Source organism: Abramis brama (assembly GCF_963993115.1).
Source record: "Abramis brama genome assembly, chromosome: 4".
NCBI classification, from domain to species: domain Eukaryota; kingdom Metazoa; phylum Chordata; class Actinopteri; order Cypriniformes; family Leuciscidae; genus Abramis; species Abramis brama.
Genome location: NC_139966.1, coordinates 58,975,424 through 58,995,583, shown reverse-complemented (window position 1 = coordinate 58,995,583; position 20,160 = coordinate 58,975,424). Strand labels below are relative to the sequence as shown.

General features: G+C 43.1%; 3 protein-coding genes across 4 annotated transcripts in view; all 3 read left to right on the top strand.

Moving 5' to 3' along the window:
* The first annotated feature begins 1,013 nt into the window (after nucleotides 1–1,013).
* Nucleotides 1,014–4,792, top strand: c4h11orf98 (chromosome 4 C11orf98 homolog). The gene is made up of 4 exons (XM_084111043.1): nucleotides 1,014–1,112; nucleotides 1,572–1,696; nucleotides 2,716–2,801; nucleotides 3,355–4,792. Exons 1-4 carry the CDS (start codon nucleotides 1,077–1,079, stop codon nucleotides 3,471–3,473), a joined length of 366 nt encoding a protein of 121 aa, XP_083967169.1. The 5' UTR covers nucleotides 1,014–1,076; the 3' UTR covers nucleotides 3,474–4,792.
* A 78-nt stretch (nucleotides 4,793–4,870) lies between these two features.
* Nucleotides 4,871–15,316, top strand: mansc1 (MANSC domain containing 1). 2 transcript variants are annotated; one of them, XM_084111406.1, is made up of 5 exons: nucleotides 4,871–5,158; nucleotides 5,482–5,886; nucleotides 6,702–6,997; nucleotides 7,885–8,025; nucleotides 13,590–15,316. In XM_084111406.1, exons 3-5 carry the CDS (start codon nucleotides 6,754–6,756, stop codon nucleotides 14,645–14,647), a joined length of 1,443 nt encoding a protein of 480 aa, XP_083967532.1. In that variant the 5' UTR covers nucleotides 4,871–5,158; nucleotides 5,482–5,886; nucleotides 6,702–6,753; the 3' UTR covers nucleotides 14,648–15,316. The 2 variants fall into 2 exon arrangements, with proteins under 2 accessions (XP_083967532.1, XP_083967531.1); XM_084111405.1 differs by having other exon boundaries at nucleotides 4,912–5,158; nucleotides 5,754–5,886; nucleotides 13,590–15,304.
* Nucleotides 15,317–16,697: 1,381 nt separating this feature from the next.
* lrp6 (low density lipoprotein receptor-related protein 6) overlaps nucleotides 16,698–20,160 on the top strand; it is a 45,167-nt gene continuing 41,704 nt past the window's right edge. The window contains exons 1-2 of the mRNA XM_084111404.1: nucleotides 16,698–16,916; nucleotides 19,851–20,160. The exon at nucleotides 19,851–20,160 is cut by the window's right edge and continues 90 nt beyond it. Coding sequence (XP_083967530.1) covers nucleotides 16,862–16,916; nucleotides 19,851–20,160 — 365 coding nt within the window. The 5' untranslated portion in view covers nucleotides 16,698–16,861. The remainder of the gene's footprint in view (nucleotides 16,917–19,850) is intronic.

Here is a 20,160-nt window from a genome sequence, read left to right as displayed (position 1 = left end):
CCGTCCAGATAACAAGCACATATTCTAGCTTATATCTATATGCTTCTTATCAATGAACGACACATAAATGTTCACATATATTACAGCAGCGTGTGTGTGTGTGTGTGTGTGTGTGTGTGTGTGTGTCGCCCTCTAGTGCTGCGCATGCGCAAATGCAGCATCAAACACCAACAACATGCGCGCGCGCGTCACACTCAAGAGTTCACCGCTTTATTTGTTTCGCCATACGTGTTTTTATCAGTGTGAATTTACCTGACTTACTTTAATGCCAATACACCCAAACGTATTTGTGTTACTTAAAAAAAAAAATAATACTCTGTTAAAGCGGCTGCAGATGCGCTTCATGTTTCTGACCAGCAGGCGGAAGTGAAGCGCACACAAACAGCGCTTTCCGGTGAATCGCCTTCTCTGCTGAATCATGGGTAATGAAGTCTTTCACCAGGGCTTCAACCCAGCGAAGATCTACTGGATTATTTAAAAAATAAGCAGCATCGACCACACATTGATGATTTATCCTGTTCTGTCTTTTTCACTTAATATTCTTATGTTTGTAATAATTGAAAATAATATGAAATGTGTTTGTCTAATATTTGTATTAGCCCATTTTATATAGAAATTAACAGTGCATAACATATTTATAAATGTACAAAATATTATTCTAATATTAAATATCTTCAAAAAACAATACCTATAAGTGGAAATTAAACTATCAAATTCCATAGAACTATTGTATAATAACTCAGTATGTAGTGACTTATTGTGACACATTTGTTGATCTTTAATATTCTGTTACAGCTTGAATTAAATTTGTAAAAATAAAAACATTCCACAGAAGACAGTAGAGTGTGTGATTTGCGCTTGTGTGGCTTGGATATTCAGTGCTTTACACACTGGCATCTTAATAATGCCAGGCCGACCTAACCCTAACACAGATTCGTTGATTTTCAAATATTTTCTACTCATTTTCTGTAGTCTTTATTAAACTAATTTTTGTGCGCATTCAGGGACTTTTATTGTGTAAACTCTCCCTCGCTGCTTCCGGCTTCACAGAGCAGCAGCACATCATCATCATCATCATGGCTCCAGGAGGGAGAATAAACAGACCCAAAACCGTGAGTTTCTGCATCAGTGGGACTGAGTTCTGCCGATGAGTGAGTGTGTGTGTGTGTGTGTGTGTGTGTGTGTGTGTGTGTGTGTGTGTGTGTGTGTGTGTGTGTGTGTGTGTGTGTGTGTGTGTGTGTGTGTGTTTCTCTCCGGCGTTATCTCATGATGAACTGATGAAAGCCCGGAATGATGAAGCACGTGCTCCTTCTCTGCGCTATTATGGGCTGCTTCACTAAAACATGAAACACAACAACCGAGAGAAGTAAAAACTAGAAAGATTATTATAAATAATCGGTATTACTATAAAAATAAAATAATTAATAAAAATAAACCTCATATGAAGAAAGGTTTTACTGTCGTTCTAGATCGACATCTGTGTTTGATGTGGAACCATCAGTTTAGTCTTTAATGTAAATGTGTGTGTTTTAGGATGTAAATGTGTGTGTTTCATGATGTGTGTGTTTCAGGAACTGGCCAGGAACCTGTTCAAGAGACGGAGAGTCCTGAGTCTAGAGAAGAGGAAGAAGAGACGCATCGTAGGAGCCGTTATCGACAGAGACCTGATCACCAGAAACCACCTGAAGAAGAGGAGGTGACACACACACACACACACACACACACACACACACACTCACTCACACTCCTGAAGAAGAGGAGGTGACACACACACACTCATACACACACACTCCTGAAGAAGAGGAGGTGACACACACACACACACACACACACTCCTGAAGAAGAGGAGGTGACACACACACACACACTCCTGAAGAAGAGGAGGTGACACACACACACACACACACACACTCACTCACACTCCTGAAGAAGAGGAGGTGACACACACACACTCATACACACACACACACACACTCCTGAAGAAGAGGAGGTGACACACACACACACACACACACACACACACACACTCCTGAAGAAGAGGAGGTGACACACACACACACACACACACACACACACACTCACTCACACTCCTGAAGAAGAGGAGGTGACACACACACACTCATACACACACACTCCTGAAGAAGAGGAGGTGACACACACACACACACACACACTCCTGAAGAAGAGGAGGTGACACACACACACTCATACACACACACTCCTGAAGAAGAGGAGGTGACACACACACACACACACACACTCCTGAAGAAGAGGAGGTGACACACACACACACACACACACACACTCCTGAAGAAGAGGAGGTGACACACACACACACACACACACTCCTGAAGAAGAGGAGGTGACACACACACACACACACACACACACTCACTCACACTCCTGAAGAAGAGGAGGTGACACACACACACTCATACACACACACTCCTGAAGAAGAGGAGGTGACACACACACACACACACACACACTCCTGAAGAAGAGGAGGTGACACACACACACACACACACACACACACTCCTGAAGAAGAGGAGGTGACACACACACACACACACACACTCACTCCTGAAGAAGAGCAGGTGACACACACACACACACACTCATACACACACACACACACACTCCTGAAGAAGAGGTGACACACACACACACACACACTCACACACACACTCTGATATTAACAGTGTTGTTTCTCAGCTCCAGCTCTAGAGCGAACATCACTCTCTCTGGGAAGAAGCGCAGGAAACTGATCAAGCAGCTGAAGCACATGGAGCAGGAGAAAGGTAGTGTGTGTGTGAGAGAGAGAGAGTGTGAGTGTGTGTGTGTGTGAGTGAGAAAAAGGTATCGTTCTCATTCTGCTTCAGAGAGTGAGTGTGTGTGTGTGTGAGTGAGAGAGTGAGTGTGTGTGTGAGTGAGAGAGTGTGAGTGAGAGAGTGTGAGTGAGAGAGTGAGTGTGTGTGAGTGAGAGAGTGAGAGAGTGTGAGAGTGTGAGAGTGTGAGAGTGAGAGAGTGTGAGTGTGTGAGTGAGTGAGTGAGTGAGTGAGTGAGTGAGTGAGTGAGAGAGTGTGTGTGTGAGTGAGAGAGTGTGTGTGTGAGTGAGTGAGTGAGTGTGAGAGTGTGAGTGTGTGAGTGAGTGTGTGAGTGTGTGAGTGAGTGAGTGAGAGAGTGTGTGTGTGAGTGAGTGAGTGAGTGAGAGAGTGTGTGTGTGAGTGAGTGAGTGAGAGAGTGTGAGTGAGTGAGTGAGTGAGAGAGAAAAAGGTATCGTTCTCATTCTGCTTCAGTGTGTGTGTGTGTGTGTGTGTGTCAGACACTCATGTGTGTTTCTTCTCCTCACAGACGCCGCTGCCGCACAGGAACACACACAGAAACAGGAGAAACACACACAGAAACGGGAGAAACACACACAGAAACGGGAGACGCCTGCGCCGCTGCCGGAGACCATGGATGTGGAATAACAGTTTCTTATGATCGGACTCATATTCATAATCATCTTCTGTCTTCAGACACGAGAGAGCGAGTCGTTCATGAGCTTCATTAATATAATATCCTCGTTACAGCGTCAGTCTGTGTGAAGTATAGAAGCTCTGTGTGTGTGTATCAATATGAATTTATTGACCAATACAAGCAAAATACTGTCACATGACCTTCAGAATTCACTCTAATATGATGATTTGCTGCTTAAGAAAATTTCTTTCACAAGAATAAAATACAGTTTACTATATATTCACATAGAAAACATATTTTTCATTGTAATAATATTTCACTGTTTTTACTGTATTGTAATCAATTGTATGCTATAAAAACAATAAAAACCTTAATGTTCATATAGCTTGACTGTTGCTCAAACAGAGTGTTAACGCTTGCAACGCCACGGTCATGGGTTCGACTCCCAGGGAAAGCAAGAACTGATAAGAACTTAAAATATGTAGCTTGAAATGCAATGTAAGTTGCGCTGGATAAAAGCGTCTGCCAAATGCATAAATGTAAATATATTACAGCAGCGTGTGTGTGTCGCCCTCTAGTGCTGCGCATGCGCAACTGCAGCGTCAAACACCAACAACATGCGCGCGCGCGTCACACTCAAGAGTTCACCGCTTTATTTGTTTCGCCATACGTGTTTTTATCAGTGTGAATTTTCCTGACTGATTTTAGTGCCAATACACCCAAACGTATTTGTGTTACCTGTGTAAATAAATAACTTATACTAATAAATAATACTCTGTAAAAGCGCCTGCAGATGCGCTTCATGTTTCTGACCAGCAGGCGGAAGTGACTCGCACACAAACAGCGCTTCCGGTGACTCATCTTCTCTGCGGAATCATGGGTAATGAAGTTTTTCATCAGGGCTTCAACCTGGCAAAAACTATTGGATTATTTAAAAAAAATAATGCGGGCTGACGGCTTCAACAAAAGCATAAATCATCGATTAATCTCGGAGCTCACAGTAGGGCTGTCTTTAAACGTTTATAAGTTATTGTTAAAAATGAATTCCCCTATGGAGAAAATGAATGGAATGACTCTTAATATTTTCGATTAAATGCACTAATACATTTTCGAAAAAGTATATTACTTCTAATAACAATACAAATATTAAAACGCATGGAAGATAGCTCTCTTACGTTCACTTATGTTACTATCATCGTCATTTCAAGAAATGCCCTCCAATAATTTTTTTTTTAAATCCAACCCTTATTTGTTCTGTATTCTTGTTCTCTGTAATGTTGTATCATTGTAAACATTTAAGTTTTGCAAATAAAACAAATTAAAACAGGAAGTTGTGTGATGTTTTCTTCGCTGTCGTCACTCACTCAGGTGATGTGCGTGTGTCGCCCTCTAGTGCTGCGCATGCGCTACTGCAGCATCGACAACACAATGCGCGTGCACGTCACATTCACGAGTTCACAGTGACACTTACAAGCATTAGAGCCACTGAAGATGTGTGAGGAAATCAGCTCTTAATGAATGAATGATCTTCGTTGTGCTCATTTACTGCTGTTGAACATTTAGATTTGTGTGCATCTCAGATCAGTGTGTGTGTGTGTGTGTGTGTGTGTGTGTGTGTGACAGCATCATCAGCATCAGCATCATCATCACCATCCCGCGGAGGACAAAGACACAGAAATGGGTCACTGATCTCATGGTAAGTGCCTGATCTCCAGCATTGCTGAAGCTTCACTGTGTTCAGATAAAGAGAGATTCTCGCGTCTGAATGTGTTTGTGTTCGAGAATCGACTCTGTTCGTGTGATTCTGTGGGAGTTTCAGGGGTTTTCTGGACACATTCGCTCCAGATAACGGGACATGTACGGACTCGCTAACTGCCTTTTGCGGGTCGTGTCGATTTAGCGAATAAAATCAGCAATTAATGTGTTTAATTTCGCAATATATAACTAACGTGACTTTAATAATAAGAACATCGGCCTGATCGGCGGTTTCCAGGTGTTTTGTGTTTCGTGTTTCATAAGGGTTGCATCACGACACACACCGGACACTGTTCCAGTGATGCTCAGTCTCCATGGCGACCAGCATCAGCATCAGCACCATCACATCATCATCTTCATCCTCTTCATCACACACACGTCTGAATCACAGAAGCTTCGCAGTTTGTGCTCACACACACTGCATGAGTGTATGAATGATGTGCTAATGAATAATCAGCCCTGCTGATAGCAGAGGTGAAGGTGTGTGTGATTGGGTTGTGCTTTTATAACGTTCTGTGATAAACGTTCTTCTACAGGGATCAAAGGTTTGCCTGCCGGAGATTCAGAGCGAGTGTGTGTGAGTGAGTGTGTGTGTGTGTGTGTGTGATCTGTGAACCCCAATGACTGGAAGGAATCAGATGGAGATCAGCCTTCACACGCTCAACATCGGTCAGTCAGCTCTTTATTATCTGCTATGATCCTTAATCACTTTTTGCTCATATTTATTTACATATTTATACGCTCATTGAGTTATTATTTTGACAACATAAAACATTCAGTCTGAAAGGCCACGAGCAGCGTCTATAATCAATAAATGCTGTAAACCTAATATAATTTGATCTTACAACAAATATCTCAGCGAACAGGAAACATTCTCAGAAGGTTCTCTCAATGTTATGATCAAACGTTCTTCCAGTAACATTAATAGAGCATTCGTTCAATGTTATTTTCTCAGAACACTAGAAAAAAAACATAATTTATACATCGATTATGGAATGTTTCTTCTGGAATGTTTCAGTTGGATGTTTGTTTTTAAATGTAACATTTCTGAAATGTTTCTGCTTGTTTCAGAACGTTCAGATTCAAAAGTAACGTTCCATAATGTCTGAAGAATGATACAATGTTACTGTTCCCGTAACGTTCACAGAACCAAGAAGAAACGCTTTTAAAACATTTAAACGTTTTCAGCGTTCAGGGAACATTCAGAACTTAATGTGAACATTATCAAAACGTTCTTCTGCTTGTTAGTTGCTCACTGTTTGTTACAAATCATTGTGAACTATGATGAAAAAACAAAATACTGGTTTATTTTCAGTTATTGCAGCAATAATCAATGCACATTGAACTTGATATTTTTCATGTGTTTGTGATATGTACAGTATTTTCTGGCGTGTTTCACAAGAGCTGATGACTGATCGAGCTCTTTGGACTTCAGGTGTGTCTATAAAGAGGATTGATCAGATAAGGTGTTCTGGTTTTCTCAGGTGTGTGAGGACGAACGCTTCTCTCCCTCAGTTCCTCGATCCCGTCATCATCATGCGCGTGAGCTCGGGTCGGACCCGGGCCTCGGTGTCAGTCCTGCTCGCGTGTCTCGTCCTGCAGGCCTGCGGGGCCCCGGAGCCCGACAGAGACAGAGACACCTGCTACTCTCGCCAGCACCGGGACGTGGCCGTGAACACTCGCGTGGCTCTGGATCAGGAGGGAACCGTGATGGAGGCGCGAGCGAAGCCGTCGGAGAAAGACTGTATACTCACCTGTTGCTCTGAGGACCTGAGGCCAGGTAATGTGTTCCTCTCACACCTGAGGACCTGAGGCCAGCTATCAGGGCTCCAGACTAACTGGCTTTGGAAGCGACACATAATTCTGTATTATGAATTTTTAAGGCCAGACAAGTAATTTGTTGAGGTCAATTTGTAAAGAAAGACTACACGCCTGCACACACATATATTCATACGCTCATATCTATAGACTAAACACGTAATACGCACATGCACGCCGTCAGAGCTTTCAGCGCTTGCACCTTGGATCCTGTTTCAAAGTTTGCGTTCTCGACCAAACACTGTTGTTGTACGAATGGGCTGACAATAAAGACCTGAGCTTAATTTGGGGTGTAGATAAAATTAACTTTAATTATTATCATTCACAATATCTCAATGTTAATTCAAAGAAAAATGAGTGAAAATAGCTAATAAGCCGATAAGCGTCCTCTGCAGCCACCTACTGGTTATAATAGTAATTAATTTATTTTTATTTTTAAATAAGTGTGAGTTTTCCTTCATCTTGAAACGTTTTGTTTTATAAATGGGGACAATCTCAAAAATGTTTTGGTCATTGCATTAAAAATAAATTAATTTAAATTTAAATTTAAATATGATAACATAGTTTTGAAGTGCTGGAAAAAGATGTGTAGTACTCGTAAGCATTTGACTATTTCTGCCACAATACCACAGTTACAGTGAGTGTTACTACAGTAAATCCATGGTGAATGTTGCTGATCTGTGGACTTAAAGCCTTATATATAACTTGTTCATTCATGGCACATTGTTTCTCCTGGTTTGATCAGCGCTGTTGATCTGATATCTGTGGTTTATAACAGAGAACTCTCGCAGCGATGTTATTAATTCTGTGGTGAATTTGTTGGATTTCCTCACCGTCCTCTTCCCGCAGGGGTGAAGTGTAACCTGGTGGTGTATAACCCACCGGCCCGGCCCGGGGATCAGAACTGCCTGCTGTTCCACTGTCTGAGCGAGAGGGACTGTCCGCTGATGCCGGCCAGCGCTGGAATCAACACCTACAACATATTCAAGGGTGAGAACAACATCATCAACAACAAGAGCTGAGGCCAAATCACAGCCGCTCTGTGTTTAATTTAAAGTATTAAGCCGCGTTTCCACCGAAATTACCCGGAACAATTTGTCCCAGGAACTTTTTTCCCAGGAACTTTTTTTGCCCCAGACTGGTTGCTTTCTGCGTTTACACCGCGGTCTAAAGTACCGGGAAGGTAAACTGCGCGCAACTGCTCCTCCCAGTCTGCGACGGACAGTAATCAGTTTTGAGCGCCACATTTATAATAAGTATGGAGGAGATTCAAACTGTGCTGCAGTTATGTATTGGTTTACTAACGAGGTAATTAACAAAACAAAATAGACGAGCACTGATACTAAAGCGTGTTCAGAAAACTCGTATGCGACGTATGGTATGTTATCAGTTATTGTGAGCCTGGGACGAACGCGCAAAAAATTTCCTCTTTCGCAAATACGCTTAAAAAAAGCCTGAACCCCGTCTATCAATCATAAATAGTGACAGTCTTGTAAATAGTTGTTTGTTACTAACCTCAAAGCGCTATTTCAATCCTGTTAGTAAATTTATAACATGGTTTGGAGTGCCTTGCAATAGATGACAATGTGTAAACATAATGACTTAATAATAAAAGCTGTGGCAGAAAAGAGACGAGCACTGATAAAGCGTGTTCAGTAAGCTCGTAATGCTAACGTTAGATATAAAATTTGTATGTTATCAGCTATTGCGGACATTGACCGTGAGATGGCTGGGACGAACGCGCAGAAAGTTTCCTCTTCCACAAAATAAAGCCTGAAACTCGTCGCCAGTCCACCAGTTTTTTTTATTAAATTCCATATTTGCAGAAAGACAACTCTTACTGCATGAAGCCACGACACAAACCGCAATAGATTTTTTAAAAAGGGAGGTTAAAAATAAATAAAATGCTGCGTGGAGTCATCCAACCAAAATGCGGTGTGACCACAACCAATCAGCTTGTGCAGCGCACAAGTCCCACCCCTGAAAGTTCCTGAACTTTGAAAAAGTACTACCTCGTGAGCAGGGACTATCGGAGGGGGAAATATTTACCCGGAACTTCATTTAGACCCTAGTTCCTGCGGTGTAAACACATCGAGTACCAGCCCAAAGTTCCTAGTTCCTGGGGAAAGTTCCTGCGGTGGAAACGCGGCTTTAGTTCCCTTCAGAAATAAAATTTCCTGATACTTTACTCTCCTCACGTCATCCAAGATGTTCATGTCTTTCTTTCTTCAGTCGAAAAGAAATTAAGAAAACGTTCCAGGATTTCCTCCATATAGTGTCTTCAATGGGGTCCAACGGGTCGAAGGTCCAGATGTGAGTTTCAGTGCAGCTTCAGAGTCTCGACACGATCCAGCCGAGGAATAAGAGTCTCATCTAGACAAACCAGCCGACATTTTAGAACAACATAAACATTTATATACTTTTAACCACTAATGCTGGTCTTGCACTCGCTGTGATGCGACACACATTACATAATCAGGTTGAAAGGTCAAGCGTGACGTAGGTGTAAGAACAGACCCAGTGTTTACAAAGAGAACGTGCAAAGACTGAGTCAAACGCCATTTTAAAAAAAAAAAGGTAAAACAATAATGTCGGACGATTTTGAAGTTGGAGGAGAAACTGAGATGGAGTTTTTCGCTCTACTCTACATTTTCCGCCTACGTCCGGATAGAGACTTTGAAGCTGCACTGAAACTGCATTTTGGACCTTCGACCCGTTGGACTCCATTGAAGACACTATATGGAGAAAAATCCTGGAATGTTTTCCTCAAAAACCTTAATTTCTTTTCGACTGAAGAAAGAAAGACATGAACATCTTAGATGACGAGGGGGAGAGTAAATGATCAGGAAATTTTAATTCTGAGGTGAACTACTCTAAAGCACTTTAAAGCACTTCATTGGCTTGATTGTGTTTACATACTACACAGCCAAAGCATTATACACTACAAAAAGATATGTTTCTTTATATATAGGGTGCCTGAGTATGTGTGTGAATTGATATCAAGTGCGTGTTCAGAAGACCGGTGATTTAGAGCGCTACCATGTGTGTGTATTCTGGGATATAGAGTCCGGGGCGGCCAAGTCTGAGGTGCATGCTGGGAATTGTAGTCCTCTGACCTCACAGAGCCATCCAGGAGCGCTGCTTTTCTCTGGCCTATCCCTGGGACGAGAACCAATTCTGGATGATTATCATGAAACTTGTCTTGTGCTGAAATCCAACACTGTTCTTCTGGTCCATATCCCTCCCAGGGATGAGATACTCCAGCTTGACATTCTTCCGATGCGAGTTCAATATGGACTTGACCAAGTATGCTGGCTGTCCTTCGATGTCTAGAGGAGATTGGGAGGGAGACATGAAATGAGGGAGCTAGTCAACTGTGGCGAGGAAGTTCAAGTCTGTAGGAGACTTCACTGATTCGTTTAAGAATCTTGAAGGGCCCTATATATCTGGGAATGAGTTTCTTACAAGTATCAGGTTGTCGTGGATCTCTTGTGGCCAGCCATACTCCATCTCCAGGTTGGTATTGAGGGATGTTGTCTGAACCAATCATCTACAGCAGGAGAATCTGTTGGGTTATCACTCCATGGCAGTAATGGAGGCTGGTATCCAAGAACACAACAGGGAAGGAACTGGGACCAGTCTCCTGGGTTGGTAAAAGAGAATGTGCGAAGGAACCGTCCGATTTCTTGGTTTGCCAGTTCTGGCCTTTAGCTTGGGGGAGGTATCCTGACCTTAGACTCACTGTTTCCCCCTTCCTACACACGAGAAGTAAACTGTGGTCCTCTTTCACTCACGATATCCTTGGGTATCCCAAAAAACCTGAACACATGATTAAATAACAGTTCTGCAGTGGCAAAAGCCGAAGGCAGGTTAGGTAGAGGAATCAGACGTAGGGACTTCAAGAATCTGTCTATAACGACCAAAATCGTCGTGTTACCACTGGATTCTGGTAGATCCGTGAGGAAATCAGTGGCTTTGTGGGACCGGGGACACTGAGGTTTGGGAAGAGACAGGAGCTTTCCAGTAGGCAGAGATCCTGGTACTTTAGATCGTGCACAGATGGAGCATGACAACACAACACGCCGAATATGGGTTAGCAGGATATTCCACCAGTACTTCCCCTCAGTATGTGCGGTGAGTGCCTGGATGGCCAGTGTCAATGACTCTGTCACGTAAATGAAAAGGAAGGAAGTGTTTGTTAGGAGGACAGGAGGCAGGTGTTTGGCTTTGTGGGAAGTTTGATATTTCTTGATCCAGTTCCCAGTCTCTACTCTGGCAGGGGTAAGAATATACTCTTCACTGTTGGTATGGAAGATAAAGCATCGGTATTCTTTGATCCTGGACGAAATGACAATGTGAAATGAAACCGAGCCAATGTCGCCGTTTCTACAGAGCCAGTTTGACTGCCAACAGTTCCCAGTTTCCAAAATCATTGTTACGCTCGGCTGGTGAAGTTTCCTGGGAAAAAAAGCTACTGGATGAATTTTAGGTTTTTCTCCAAAACTCTGGGAAAGAATGGCGCCAACTCTACCTCAGAAGCATCTACTTCTACAACAAAGGGCTTGGAAGGATCAGGGTGTTTAAGAACGGGAGCCGTAGTGAATGCAGCTTTTAACTGAGTAATAGCTTGATCAGCACTGGAACTCCAGGATAGACGCTTTGATCCCCCTTTGAGCAAAGATGTGAGAGGATGAGCTTTGGAACTAAAGCCCCGTATGAATCTTGGTAAAAATGGGCAATTCCATGGAATCTCTGTTGGTCTTTGCAGTTTTGAGGTGTAGGCCAGTCAACTACAGCGGTTACTCTGGATTGATCCATTGACACCCCCTCTGGACTGATGATGCATCCTAAGAAGGATATGATGTGTTGATGAAATTCACATTTCTCCCCTTTCAAGCTATATCTTATGTTGTGAGAGACGCTGGAGGACTTGATCAACATGGGTCGTAAAGGAGGGTGAATACACTAGAATATCGTCTATGAAGGCAATCACAAATTGTCTTAAGTAATCTCGTAGGACGTCACTGATGAGACACTGGAAAACAGAGGGGGCGCTAGAGATCCCATATGGCATAACACAGCTCTCACAGTGGCCAGATGTGGTACTGAAGGCCGTCTTCCATTCATCTCCTTCACGTATGTGTAAGTTTGTAAGAAACTGTGCATTACGGAGCTGTTCTAGGGCAGCAGGCACTGACGGATGCCTGTATTTGACCATACATTGGTTCAAGCCCTGATAATCACTCCCTTTTTTTTTAACAACAAAAAAGAAACCAGCCGATGCAGGTGATGTTGCAGGTCTGAGGTACCCTTGTTGTACCCTCCTGTACATATTCTTCCAAAGATTTTTTGTTCAGTTAAGGGAAGTTGGTAGACTTTGGTGCGGGGGGGATGGTTCCAGGAAACAGGAGGTAGGCCCTCACTTTGGTTTTACTGAAAGCCTCACTGATGTCTCGATGATTATCAGGGCTCTTCGCGGTGGCGGTACCTAGCTCTGGAAACAGAAGTGATTGTAGCAAAAGATAGACCAGTGGGTGAGTTGTTTGTTTGACCAGGACAGCACCGGGTTGTGAAGTTTCATCCAAGGAAGGCCCAGAATTTTGGGATGTTTGGGAGACTTGGTTATCAGCAGAGAAATGTATTCTTGATGAAGACCTCCTACTTGGAGGAGAAGTGGTAAGGTGCGGTGAGTGATGAATCCTCCTCCAACAGGACCACCGTCAATGGCTTGGATCTTTGGTTTGGTTTCCTGCAGCTTCTGAGTCGATTGTTGCTGTGATTTGGAAGAACAATCCTGAGTGTTGTAGAGTTATAGGTGATGTGAATGCATTTCCATTAAGAGACTGGAACAGACTCACCGTTTGAGAGCGTGAAACTGGATTTCCCAGTGGGAGGACTTAGGGAACACTGTCGGAGACGATGGCTCGACCCAACTGCATTGGTCCCACTGACATAACTGGGTTTGGACACGTCACTCGGACATTAGACGAAGGTCATTCAGAATTAATAGGTTTAGACGGATGGCAAGATCTCAGAGAACTCTTACCTCAGTAAGCTGAGCGAGTGGATCTCTGAGCTGAGTGAGTGAGTGGAGGCGGGGCTAATTTGCATATTCATAGAACCGCATATACTAAATGAGGCAAGGGTGTCGAGTAACATTCAAGCTATTTTGAGGCTCACAGGAAAAATAATTTAAATATGTCATTTTGGTGATCAAAGATGAGTTTTAAGGGATACAATTATTGACTATAGGAAGACTTTAAGGGTTAACAGATACAACTTTTGATTTTAATGTATTAGTAAATGTTGAAATAAACGTCAACTAAGATTAATAATTGCTTTAGAAGTATTTTTCTGCTTTAGAACCTTATTGTAAACTGTCACCAAAATAGTATTAAAATAAATGATTAAATTAATTCATAGACATAATGAAGATTCAAAGAATCAACATACTATAAGAAGGTGGATGGTCTTTGATTATATTGATCAAGTATTTGGTTTCTGATGGTGTTCAGCTGAAAACATTTTTCTTGCAATTGTATTAATCTCTTCAGGTTCAACTCATCCAACGACTAAAGCAAATGGAAGAATAACAGCCAAACCTGCACCCAGTGTACAGACGAAGCTGACCACGACCACAACTCCACCGACAACAACTACAACACCAACACCCACAACAACAACAACCACCACCACAACAACAACAACAACCACCACCACAACAACAACCACAACAACAACAACACCAACAACACCAACACCAACACCCACAACAACAACAACCACCACACCGCCACCAACCAGCACTGAAGAACCGCTGACTGGGTCAGAATCACACGTGATGCTTGTAACCGACGCTGTGACGACCGCACCAGTTGCCATGACAATCGCACCCGTTGCCAAGACAACCACACCCGTTGCCACAACAACTACACCCATTGCCACGACAACCACCACCACCACACAGTCCACCACTACAACCACAACAACAGCTAAAAGCACCAGCACTAAAGCGCCGCGGCCTCCGGTCAAACCCAACAGAGTCCGAAAACCCGGCAAACCTTCCAGACCAGAACCACATCCAGTGAAGCCCGTCAGAGCGACCGCCAGCCCGACAACCACCGGCACACACACCCCAGCGACTACTACAACCACCACAAGAGCTACAACCACCAAAACACCCACAACGACTACACCTACACCCACAACTACACCCACACCCACAACTACACCCACCACAACACCCACCACAACTACACCCACCACAACTACACCCACCACAACTACACCCACCACAACTACACCCACCACAACTACACCCACCACAACTACAACAACTCTAACTACACCTGCACCCGCAGCTCTGCCCGCTGAGCCCGAGACTGAGAGCGAGTCGAGGCGCCGGGGCTTCGGTTCTCCTGCCGGTGGCCCGGTTCCAGTGAAGCCCAAGGTGTCTCGGGTGATGTGGAAGAACAGCCTGGTGGCCATCGTGGTGCTCACGCTCCTCTTCCTCGTGCTCATCCTCGCTCTGGTGGCCCGGAAAGCCATGGAGTCCTTCGACAGGCGCCACTACACACGCCTGGAGCTCAACGACCTGCACTATGAGGTGTAACACCACTGACAATCTGTTCCAGAGGAGTGTGTTTCCTCACAGAGAGAAAAGCTTTGTATTTTGATATATTTAGGCTGTTTTGGTTTCCACGGTTCAAGGAGAGAAATAAAAAGCAATACACTGAACTCAGGTCGCCTCAAATGATGACATGAAGGCTGAGATCTTGAACAGCTTCGCCACTGTAAGATGTTTCTTTCTTTCTTTCTTTCTTTCTCACCAAGCGTTTCTTAGTACGAGTGTCAGCAAACATCATTAACATGTTCTCTTGTAAGAAGCACTTCACGGGTCTGAGAGCGACTGTGTTTCACTGCGCACTAGTGTAGTCGTGCACTTGTTAGTGTGTCACATGACTGCTGGAGAGATTCCCACACGCACTTCATGTTTCAGTGGAAGTGAACCAGTGTTTGTTTGTAATTCACTGCATTTTTCTCTACGATCGTCCAGGCGGTGGCAGAGGTCAGTCGTTTATTTCACAGCATGATTCACTGAAATCTGTCCAGTTCACTCTTAAGTTCACTTTTAATCTTATTCTGCTTCGGTATTTTCTAATCTGTTAGTGTATGGTGGTGGTAAATTTTTTGGTGAGTCTTGGCTTTTACAGACACCTTGAGATTAATGTGACTGTTTTGTTTCTCTTGCAAGAAATAAAAAGGAGTCTTTTTCAATATCTACAAGGTTTCTTACTATGTTTCAGTTACAGTAAACAACGACAGACAATAATGTTTCAAAAGCTCATTTAAAATCTGATCCAAACTAAATCAGAGTTTTTACTGGCCATTGTTGACGATATATAGAGAGCACAGATGTACATGTGTTTTTTTTTTGTGTGAAGAAATTAAAAGTTTTAATCATCAAGGACGCATTAAATTGATCAAAAGTGACAGTAAAGACACTTATACCCAGATAGCATACCCGGGCCTCATCTGGGCCAACTGTGGCATGGCTCAGTTCTGGTGGCAACAAAGGTCACATGGGCCACATCTGGCCCACACACATCAAGCTGGTTTTAGTGTGAGTTGAAGGATCATGTGACACTGAAGACTGGAGTAATGATGCTGAAAATTCAGCTTTGATCTCAGGAATAAATTATACTATACTATATATTTATATAGAAAACTAAAATAGAATATCCAGCTTCACTATAGATAAAGGTATTGGCAAGATAAAAAACCTTTGCATTGCAGTTACATTCATTTACATTATATTACAGATACACATTATAGGCTACAGCTAACAGAAATACATTCTAGAACATTTTGCTAACATTCTCATTAAAATATTATTAATGAATGTTCAAAAGATCCAGTTTTTGTAAAACAGTTTTGATGGTTATTCGAACGTTACAGAAACGTTAAGGGAACAACATTGTCTCATTCTTCAAACATTATGCGAACGTTCTGAAACCAGGAGCAACATTTAAAAAACAAAAAACGTTCCATGATCGATAAATAATGTTTTTTTGTATGAACGTTTTGAGAACATTAGCTATTAAATAACAGATAACTTTGAACGAGCGTTCTATTAATGTTACTGGAACAATGTTTGTTCATAACTTTGAGAGAACCTTGAAAGAACGTTCCCTGTTCGCTGGGATGGTATAATATGTAGGCTACAAATGTAGAATAATATCCCTACAAGTGATATTAACAAATCACGAAAAAAAATCCTTAGACTGAGAGAGAGTCTTAAAAGTGCAATATTCGGTGATTTTGGAGAATAAATGAGAGACAATGACCAATAGGTGAGTATTAATGAAGTGTAATTCATTGATGCCGTTGCTTTGTGTTGTTTTGTGTTTCGGGCCGCATCACGAACCACTGCGTGAAAAAGTAGTCCCATTGGAATGCGCTTCACTGCCTTTATCCGCGCGTCCACGACGCTCGCGACGCTCCACGTCCCACATTAAACAGTCTGTTCTGCGTCTCCGCCGCGCTATGATCCGATATAGAGAAAGAGAGTGTCTTGAATGAGATGAAACACAACAATAGCGAGTGAGTGAGTGTGACGGAGCACTGGGATCGGGAGAGCCGGCGGAAGGGTTTGGAAGCGTCCGGGCATTTTCCCTGCGAGCGGAAGGAGACGCACGGACTCACTGAAACACTGAAACAATCAAATCGATGAAAAACCGCAACGGAGAATCAACGCGAAGAATCCGAATCCCAGACACACGCAGCCGGAGCGATGCGAGCGAAGCGGCGCGGCTGAGCGTTGAAGATGTGTGCCGCACTACAGAGTCTCTTACTGTGTACTTTGTGTTTGCAGATACGGGGTGAGTTTCATTTACGGCGCTCGATTTGTTCACGAATCGCGTTGATCTAATGATTCTCTGGATCGAATCTCTGTAAATACACTCGCGCGCGCGCGCGCGTGTGTGTGTGAATCAATCTTGTTGTTTCGTGAAGCGTGAATCAGTGCTGTTGTTTAGTGTGTCGATGCTGATCTTTATCGTTGGAGCTGTAGAATGTGTAACGTGTTTGTTTTTGTTGTTTGTGCTCGTGTTCTTGTTTTGAGAACCGCGGCCGTGTGAATCTTTCACTCGTTCAGAATCAAACTCGCTCGTTTTCAGATGCAGCAACAAAAACCCTCGAATATATCAATGATGTATCGTCCTTTCTGAGGCCTGTTAGCGAGTTTTGTGTGAAAGCAGCTCTTCTCCTTCAGTTTGTGAAGTTACACACTCAAACTGCAGCTGAGTTCGATTCTTTCGAGGGTTTGTGTTCGGTTCGCTCTTGTGTGTGTGTGTGTGTGTGATTCACTCTTAAAAATAAAGGTTCTTCTTTGATACTGATGGTTCCAAGAAGAACCTTTAACATCTTTTCATTGCACAAAATATTCTATAGTGAGGTAAAAAGGATTTAGGTTTATTAAAACGTTCTTCATAGTAAGAATTTTTTTTTTTTTTTGTGAGAAATGGGCATTGAAAACCCAAAATGGTTCTTCTGTGGTGAAAAGAGAAACACTTTTTTTGGCCATGAAGTGAGTTGCTAGTGTTGGTAAACAGTGTTGTGTTGAACAGCTGTTCAGTGAGACAAACTAAACCAGCAATAAGAATCTCAGGAAAAGTGTGTAAAAGATCAGCTGAAAGATTGACATGATCCAAGGCCAAATAAGTATCCAGAATTCTCCATATTCCCAGTTTCTGCTCTGGCACGGGCTTCAGTCACTTATGCGAGTTTCTAAATATTTGAGAAAGGAAATTCCCCGTGTTAGGAAAACAGGCTGGAGGTCGAGCCGGTGTTTTTGTGGTCGATGTGTCAAATTGAGGTTTGATTTTCCGCCAGATCCCTGTGGAGTCGCCTCTCCACCGCCGGATCTGCAGGAGTAAATGGCAGGATTATTAGTTTTACAGTAGCAGGTGATGGAGGATTATTGTGTGGAGTTACTGTACATGTCATGCTGATATTCCGCTAATATTCTACAATATTATTGATCTCCTGCATTGACAGCATTATATGAGAACTGAGCTGAGCTGGACGATGACATCACGGCTTTCTCATATATAAATGAACTAAATTAATAACTTTTTTACAATAGAAATGAACCATCACTGAACGAACTCAAGCTGGACTGTGACGCTATTTTCTTCTAGGAACAAACTTTGTTGCATTATTGTCCTGTTGTCTCTGTAAAGCTGCTCTGAAAGAATCTGTGTTGTAAAAAGCGCTGTATAACTGAAGGTGATTGAAATCATGCATCTTAATATGTCTTAAAGGCACACTATGTAAGAATTTTGGATTAAAATATCATATGTTGAACAATGTTATATATTTTGTTGACTTGTGGTCTTAAATTATCCCAAATATTTCTAAGAATGTTTAAATTGCGTTACCCTCGATTTCACACCCGCGTTACCCTCGATTACCATGGAAACACCAAAATGCTTTAATATATTACGTGTTTTATGAGACAGGTGAGCAACTGTTTGGATGCATTCATCGACAGAAAGCTAGTCATTGTTGTACAGATCGACACTGTTATCTTTTTGTTTAAATCTCATTTTCTTTTTTCAAAAAAAAATCTAATTTTCTTGATTTACCGCGAGTAAGTGCTCTCGATCTGTGAGTCGCGCTCGTCTCGTTAGCAATCGCTCCAGCGGCTCGTTCCGCTCCAACGGCTTTAGTAACGTTAATAAGTATTTAATAGATTATCGGTCATCCATGATCATGATTTCTGGCCGAGTCCGTCGTGTTCTCCAGCGGCTGTAGAGGCGATGAGAACCGCGAGATCAGGGCGTCATCAAGATACGCCTGTGAATAAGCGACCTCTAGTGGTGGAAAGTTACATAGTGTGCCTTTAATATCTTCAGTCATTTTGCTTCTCAGTAAATGCATCTTGATTTTAAAGGGGACATATTATGAAAATCTGACTCTCTCCGTGTGTCAGTGCTGTAATCGTCCGCTTCTACCGACATAGAAAACATGAAAAGTGAAACCCAGTAACTGTGTTCTGGTCAGTCTTTCTCTGCGAGCATGTCAAAAAATAAGCCGATCAGATTTCGCTCTCCTTCTGACGTATGAAGAGGATCTTATTATAATATTACCGGCCCTTAATCTGCACGTTTACACACACCAGCCGACATTTGGTTCCGCGAGCGACAACAGAGCCTGAAGCTGTTCTGTGGTTGAGCACAGACGAGCACTGAACACTATTGACCAGAACATGTCACCGCTGTCTTATAAAGACCTCAGGAACTGTGGACACTTGTGGAGAAGTGAAACATGATGATGAGATGATCAGTGTAACTCCAATGTCTCCACTAACATCCAGAAGCTCTTCCTGAGTCTCTCCGTAAGGCTGCACTCGCTGCTGGTGATTCTGGGATTCTGGATGAGTGAGATTGGCCTGTTCTGTTATTGCCGGAGTTTCTGAAGCTTGTGTAAAGACTCCGCCCTCTTCTGGACGGAGGCGGAGCTAAAGCTCATTTGCATTTAAAGGGACACACACAAAAGCGGCACATTTTTGCTCACACCCAAAAAGGGGCAAATTTGACAAGATATAATAAATGATCTGGTATTTTGAGCTGAAATTTCACACACTTATTCTGGAGACGCCAGAGATTTATATTACATCTGGTGAAGGGGCGTAATGTGTCAGCTTTTAAGAATGTTTAGTGTTGGAAAACAAGACCGATTTGAGTCTTTTCACACCTGAATATGTTTTCATAATCGTGTTGTTTGACCTCTGACCCCTCTCTCTCTCTCAGGCCTGCCGCTGCTCCTGTACGCTAACCGGCGTGACCTGCGTTTGGTGGACGCGGCTCACGGGCGAGCGAACGCTACGGTGGTGATGGGCGGTCTCGAGGACGCGGCGGCGCTGGATTACGTGTTCGCGCAGGATCTGATCTACTGGAGTGACGTGAGTGAGGAGTCCATCAAACGCACACGCTTCAATGGCTCGACGCCTAGCGGCGCTCCCTCCACCGTCGTGTCCAACCTAGCCTCTCCCGACGGCCTGGCCTGCGACTGGATCGGGAACAAGCTCTACTGGACCGACTCCGAGACCAACCGGGTCGA